General features: G+C 50.8%; 1 protein-coding gene across 5 annotated transcripts in view; it reads right to left on the bottom strand.

Annotated features, from left to right (window-relative positions):
• Positions 1 to 912: 912 nt before the first annotated feature.
• The window catches only part of Stx2 (syntaxin 2), a 30,856-nt gene continuing 25,768 nt past the window's right edge, over positions 913 to 6,000 (bottom strand). The window contains exons 10-11 of one of the 5 annotated variants that reach the window (XM_046445962.2): positions 4,600 to 4,721; positions 913 to 1,714 (exon numbers count right to left, since the gene is read on the bottom strand). In XM_046445962.2, coding sequence (XP_046301918.1) covers positions 4,641 to 4,721 — 81 coding nt within the window. In that variant the 3' untranslated portion in view covers positions 913 to 1,714; positions 4,600 to 4,640. Of the gene's footprint in view, positions 1,776 to 1,799; positions 2,367 to 4,599; positions 4,722 to 6,000 lie in introns of those variants that run through there. The other 4 variants (XM_046445961.2, XM_046445960.2, XM_046445963.2 and 1 more) reach the window with 4 other exon arrangements.

Genomic DNA, 6,000 nt, shown 5'->3' with positions numbered 1-6,000 from the left:
CACCCCCACGCAGGGGTGGCAGCACCTCCAGCCGGGCACGCCTCTGGCCTCGTCACAGGTAGGGTGTCTCCTGCAGCAGCTGCCCCAAGACCAGCACAGAGTAGAGCCAGAATCCCAAGGTACCTGGGTGCTAGGAGGTCCGCGGTGAGGAAAGACAGAAGCCAGAGCCCGAGCTGGACGGTGTGCGCGGGTGAACAGGGAGCTCCCTGCTGGGCAATCAGGGGCAGCACTCACACTTGGTGACGGAATCAGCACGTCTATCTCAGGTCAGACCCAACAACGCCAAGGGACAGTCAGGGCTCATCTGCTCTCGGAGCATGAAGCTGCCCAGACGCTGGGCATCTTCGTGTGCCCAGGACTGGCTCCTACCTCAATAGCTGTCCATTCACCCACTCAGCCATCCTACTCAAACATTAATGAGCAAGAAAACTATTTAAGCATCATAGTTTTAAACAGTTTTCTTTGAAAATTAACTTGGAGAGTTCCACAGACTATCAGGTACTTAAGAGCATTTAAGGCCAGGCGTGGTGACGCACCCCTTTTGATCCCAGCAACTCGGGAGGCTAATGCAGGATGACTGCAAGTTTGAGACCAGCCTCAGCAACTTAACAAGGCCCTACGCAACTTAGCAAGACCCTGACTCAAAAAAAAAAAAAGGACTGGGGATGTGGCTCAGTGGTAAAGCACCCCTGACACTTCAGTGGGGGGGGGGGGAAGGCTTTAAGTGATTTATACATTTATGATTTGTACATTTATATTTATGAGAATTTCTCAATGTCTAGGAATAATCTCTTTTTTGAGTTTTGAGAGTGGCTAAATTTCAGTCACATCACTGTCTTAAATTCAGACACCATCAATGCGGTCAGGGAAACACAACCCTTACCTTTAATGAACAAAGAAGAGACCACTGTCTTTACAATGCAGTAACTAATAATTTATTCCCGTGAGTCCTGGAACAGGTAGAAATGAGCTAACTACACAGTCAGACTTTCCTGGAGGGCAGCAGGCACATCACACTCCCCAAGTCAAGACCCACAGAAGGCACCTGAGAGGCAGGAAGGCTCTGATGCCAGCATTTGCTGTGGTGACAGCAACTCGGCACATGGCCATTCAAAGATGGCCCCAGATTATGACGCTTCCAATTTCCTTCACATGGGAATATTTAGCATATAAAAATGCGGTAAATGAAGATGTTAATATATTAAGCATTTAAAATTATAGAAATCTTACAAAACAACTCTGTGATAATAAAAATCATTTCTGTAAACAGGACATCAACACACATAGTACAAAAAGCCTCTTAATTAATATACGTTACCTGGGAGAAGGGGGGAATAATCTAATGCTTCGTAACATGGAGTAACCCTAATTAAACTTGACCTGCATTCTCAACACTGCATATCTTAAGAATTGAAATTGTCAATAATTCCTTATTTCAAGGCCACTGAAGCAAGCATCACACTGTCAACTCTGCAGTGTACCATCTGGAGCCCAAGGCTGTGTGGCCCGCGTCACACCCTTGGGCGCAGGTGTTTTCAGCACACGACGTCCAACTGTGCCTGTCTCCTGGCTTCACCAGGAAGAAGCCAGCACCCAGCACAGTGCAGGGTCTGAGAGTCACTCAGAGCAGAGAGGAGGCAGACTTTGTTGAAGATGTGCTCAGTCTCCAAGGATAAACAGCTCCTGGGATGTGGTTGCTATGACAATGTTGTTGCTAGGATAATTCCAAGGATCACAAGCAAAATAATTACACAAATAATAATGAACATCATTTTCTGTAAGATAAAGAAAAACATTAATTTGCAATATATCAAAGAAATCAACAGTGTCATCTCCTAACAAAATCCTGATATTTGGGATACTTTAAAATAAAAGACCGTTATTAAGAATCCCTACAGATCAGAGAAAAGTAGGGAACAAGGAAAACTCCACAGTCAAAGTATTAAGTTGGGGACATGTGCTTATTAGACTAAACCAATTATTAATTTAAAATATGTGCTATTAAAGTAACCACTTGCCTCTGGAGGGGAATGGTACAGTGCGGCTACCTGTGTATAATAATAAGTCCTTTCCTTTGATAAATACTTTCCTTTGATTAAAATAAATTCCAGAACTGCTGTTAATATCATACATCTTTTTAAAAGCTTGAATCAATTTATTTCTCATTGACTAAAAAAATCCCATTTACCCTGTTTTTCGTCTAAGCATGTACGTGTGTAAGAGATCAACCAGACACTGACTCGGTCCTCCACAGGCGTGGCCTAGACGAAGGGCAGGCACAGCACAAGGCGATTTCCTCCTGTGAGCAAGCATCCTCACACAACAAAGTTGAACCACCTATAGGTGGGTCTCCCGCAGAAACCCACCTGAGGGAGAAGCAAAGAAAGGGAGGCCCTGGGTTCCAGCCCCAGCACAGGAAAGGATGGAAGCAGGAAATAAATAAATCCCATCTGCTGAACCTGGGCAGCTCCAAATTAGCAGCAAGCTGAGAGCCGTCAATTATAGCAAGACTCCTGAAGCTACCCAAGGCCAGACCCCCAGGCACCTGCAAGGGAGCTCTGGGCCAAGGACCTGTGGACACCAGATCCCTTTGGATTTGGCGCCCCCTGTCCACGGGGCGTGGATTTTTCTGACAGTGTTGTGCCCCGTGGTCCCCCACGTCTCACTGTGAGCTCCGGCCGGCACCCTCCTCGTGCACCTCTTGCCCTGGCCTCCCATCCTTCCTCCACAGCCATTTGTCCAGTGCCTCAGGACCTGTGACTGTCTCTACCTGGAGCCGCCCTGGGAGGCCCCTGCTCTGGCCCAGCCTGGCCCTCTCCTGCAATTCTGTAGCTGGTGCCACACAGGTGTGCACTTCCCTGCTACATCTGGCTTGCAGAACGATGGCTTTCAGGGAGCAGGAATTCAGGTGTACGCCTGCACCCCATGTCCATGTATTTAACAGCCATCTCATCTAAGCTGGTGCAGGGCTGGCTCTGCTGCCAATGGTACCTAAACCTCGGGGCCCATCTCTTCCCGTGTAAGGCGAGTGTCTCTTCTGGGCTGCAGAGCTCTCAGGATCAGGCAGCTCCACAGAGAGACCTGGGCCCTGCCCATCCCACAGGACAGGCAGGTGAAGTGCCTAGACTCTAGGAAGGCATCGACAGGATTTGCTTGAGGGTGAAAGAAAAAAAGGAAATGCTTTTTTCAAAAGCATAATTAGTGTCATCAATCCACCTTCATGTCCAAAACTACGTACATGAAGGAGGTCAGTTTGTGCTCCTTCTTATTTATAGGCACCGGGCAAAATGGCCAGCTGGCCTGAGGTACAGGTTCAGCCCCACTCCAAGGGGGGCCACACCAAAAGAACCTTCTTTTACTCAATAACAACACTCAGAAGCATCCATGAAAAGCAGTACATCTCAGTGGGCCCAAACAAGAAACTGCAACTTTAGCAAAACCACATTCAACTATCAAGGGGCTAAAAAAATACAACTCATATTTTAGAATTATGAAGCTATTAAAAATAACATTATTTTAACATATGCCATTTTTCAACAAAGCCAAGAGGAAAGCATTAGGAAAGAAAGACACATAGAAACAGGCTGAGTCCTCCCACATCTAGAGAACAAATGCTGACAAGAGCAGCAGCCAGCACACACTACTGGACACTCAGCAGGGCCTCTGGGCCTGCGCACCTGTCAGACCCGGACTGCAAAAGCTTCTCATCCTCTCACTGCAGTGCAGCTTGATGTTCCCAGAAAGCAGACCTCAGGGCCGGGGTGCCAAGTGAGGGCCCCGGCTCAGACCCCAGCACCGCCAGGGGGAAACAAGCAAGGAGTCAAACTGACAAGCAGGAGGGAACTGGGCAGGACAGGATCCCTTTCTGCCCTGACCTTAAACAAACAGAAACAAGGCACCAAGAGACCGAGCGTCTGAGCTGCCTTCCCGTTCCCAGCACCGCATCCCCATGCCCAGCGCCCTGACGCTCCAGTCACAGTCATAGAGCTCTTGCAGAGGAGTGAGTGACGGGAATGCCCAGGCTAACACACCAGGCAGGAAGGGGAACTCCAAGTGCAGAAGGAGCCCTGCACACAGAGCCTGCAGGCACGGGGAAGGAACTCAGTGAACAAGACGATGGCACTTTGGGGAAACCAGATCTCTACACTGACTCCTTGAAGAACGGCCATGCATGTGACTCAACTCCTGCAGCTCCAACAGAGACCTGGAAACACACCTGCCAAGTGGAGAGGCTGGTGGAGGACTGCTTCCAGTCAATGTTCCCTTAACTCCAGCTCCAACCTCCAATCCCACAATAAAATGAGTTTGTGTGTCTGACAAAGTGATTTTCAGTTGTTGACGTTATTCTAAAAGTAATGACTTAGGAGCTAGATTACAACGTTAAATGTTAGTTTTTAATGGAGGGTCATCTTCATTGGCACAGCTGTGGCCTTCACTGAAGGCCCCTTAGCTGGAGTGAGAGGGTCCCAGCACCACAGGAGGCGGGCCTGCATGGACCTGGGCAGCTGCCCACATGCACATGGTGGCAGTGCTCAGGGCCGGGCGGTGGCAATCCCTGAGCGAGGGAGGGAAGGAGGAGTCAGTGGGTTAGTTACTTACTGCTGCCCTGTCGGGAGCAAGCGCCAGCATCAGCCACACCGTCACTTGCCAACTGATAAGCCAATGATTAGAGCAAGTATGGCGACCACAGCCACTGCCACAGCAGCAATTATCCACTTTTTCTGTCAAAGAAAAGCGATTGGTTATCCCATGGTTGGCTGCACATCCCCACGTTAAAGATGCACGTCCCTGGAGACAGGATGGTCCTCAAACTAATCTTACACTCTGTGTTGCAGGACATCGGCTGACTCCTGCCAGGTAATTTTCGGTTCTCGAGAGTGACGTGATTTACAAGATCAGGCTGCTCAGAGACCAAATTATCAGTCACTCGAGGACACTGGGTGCCTCGATGGGGTGCCGCATAACCCCATGGCTTCAGTACATTTCTGACAGACAGAAGTAGGTGATTTTCTGTGTGTACAAAGCCACACAGCCAATCCTGGGCACTGGGAGCAGGCACCCTGCCTGGGAAGCCCTGCCTTGTCTTGCCTGTGTTGTAGGCAGTACGTCATCGCTGCTCCCAACACACCACAGGGACATGACCATCCACGGACACTGCCTAAGCTCGGGCACTGTGCAGCCCCCAGGGTAGCCCTGGATGTCAGCAGAAGACACGCTCAGCAGCAGGCAGGACAGAGCAGAGCATGGAGCAGCTGGGGGTGAAGGCAGCAGGCTGGGCAGCTTTGGCTATCAGGTGTTTCACCCAACAGACAGGGGTGATGTCGGAGCCATGCCTGGCACACAGGTGGCCTGCTGAGCCCAGGCAGCACACAGTCCGGCTTCTCCGCAGCGTGAAGAAGCATGTGCCACACCTCCACCCTTCCTCTCTGTGAGACAAGCTGCCCACGGACACCTCCCTGAAGGGGCAGGCTCGAGTCATGGAGACAGGGAGGAAAGTCAAGGTCGACTGTGTGCCCAGAACTAGTGGGGCACTTCATACCTGGACCTCCCCCTCAGGCCATGTTGAGTCGGTGTCTTAAAGAAGGGTGACAGAACAATGTGGGCAACCACACCTTACACTTCGAATCTAAGGAACACACTCAGCCAAGCCGGCAGGGGTGCCAGGCTGTGCCTCTGCAGTTGCCTCTACGCACTGCACACACTCCAGCCGACCCCACTGAAGAGAGCCTCTGTGGACATCCCACGGAGATGCCCCAGCCCACACTGAGCACATGGCCTCTGAGGGTGGGTGGCACTGAGAAGCCAAACAGCCCTCCGAGAAGGTGAGTGTGACAAACACCCCACGCAGACTGGTGCTCCATGCTGGGAGAGGGACAGGCAGCCTGGGCAGCACACACCACAGTGCTGGGAGAGGAAGAGGCAGCCCGGCCAGCACACACCACAGGCGGTTCCTGGACCCCAGTGGGAGTCAACTGCAGTTTCGGGTTCCTTGGAAGAGCT

Source organism: Marmota monax, unplaced genomic scaffold (genome assembly GCF_021218885.2).
Source record: "Marmota monax isolate L192 unplaced genomic scaffold, Marmota_monax_Labrador192_F-V1.1 WCK01_AAM20220418_F8-fsc00200, whole genome shotgun sequence".
NCBI lineage: Eukaryota > Metazoa > Chordata > Mammalia > Rodentia > Sciuridae > Marmota > Marmota monax.
Note: the sequence above shows the minus strand (reverse complement) of the source record. Positions and strands in the feature narration are given on the sequence as shown.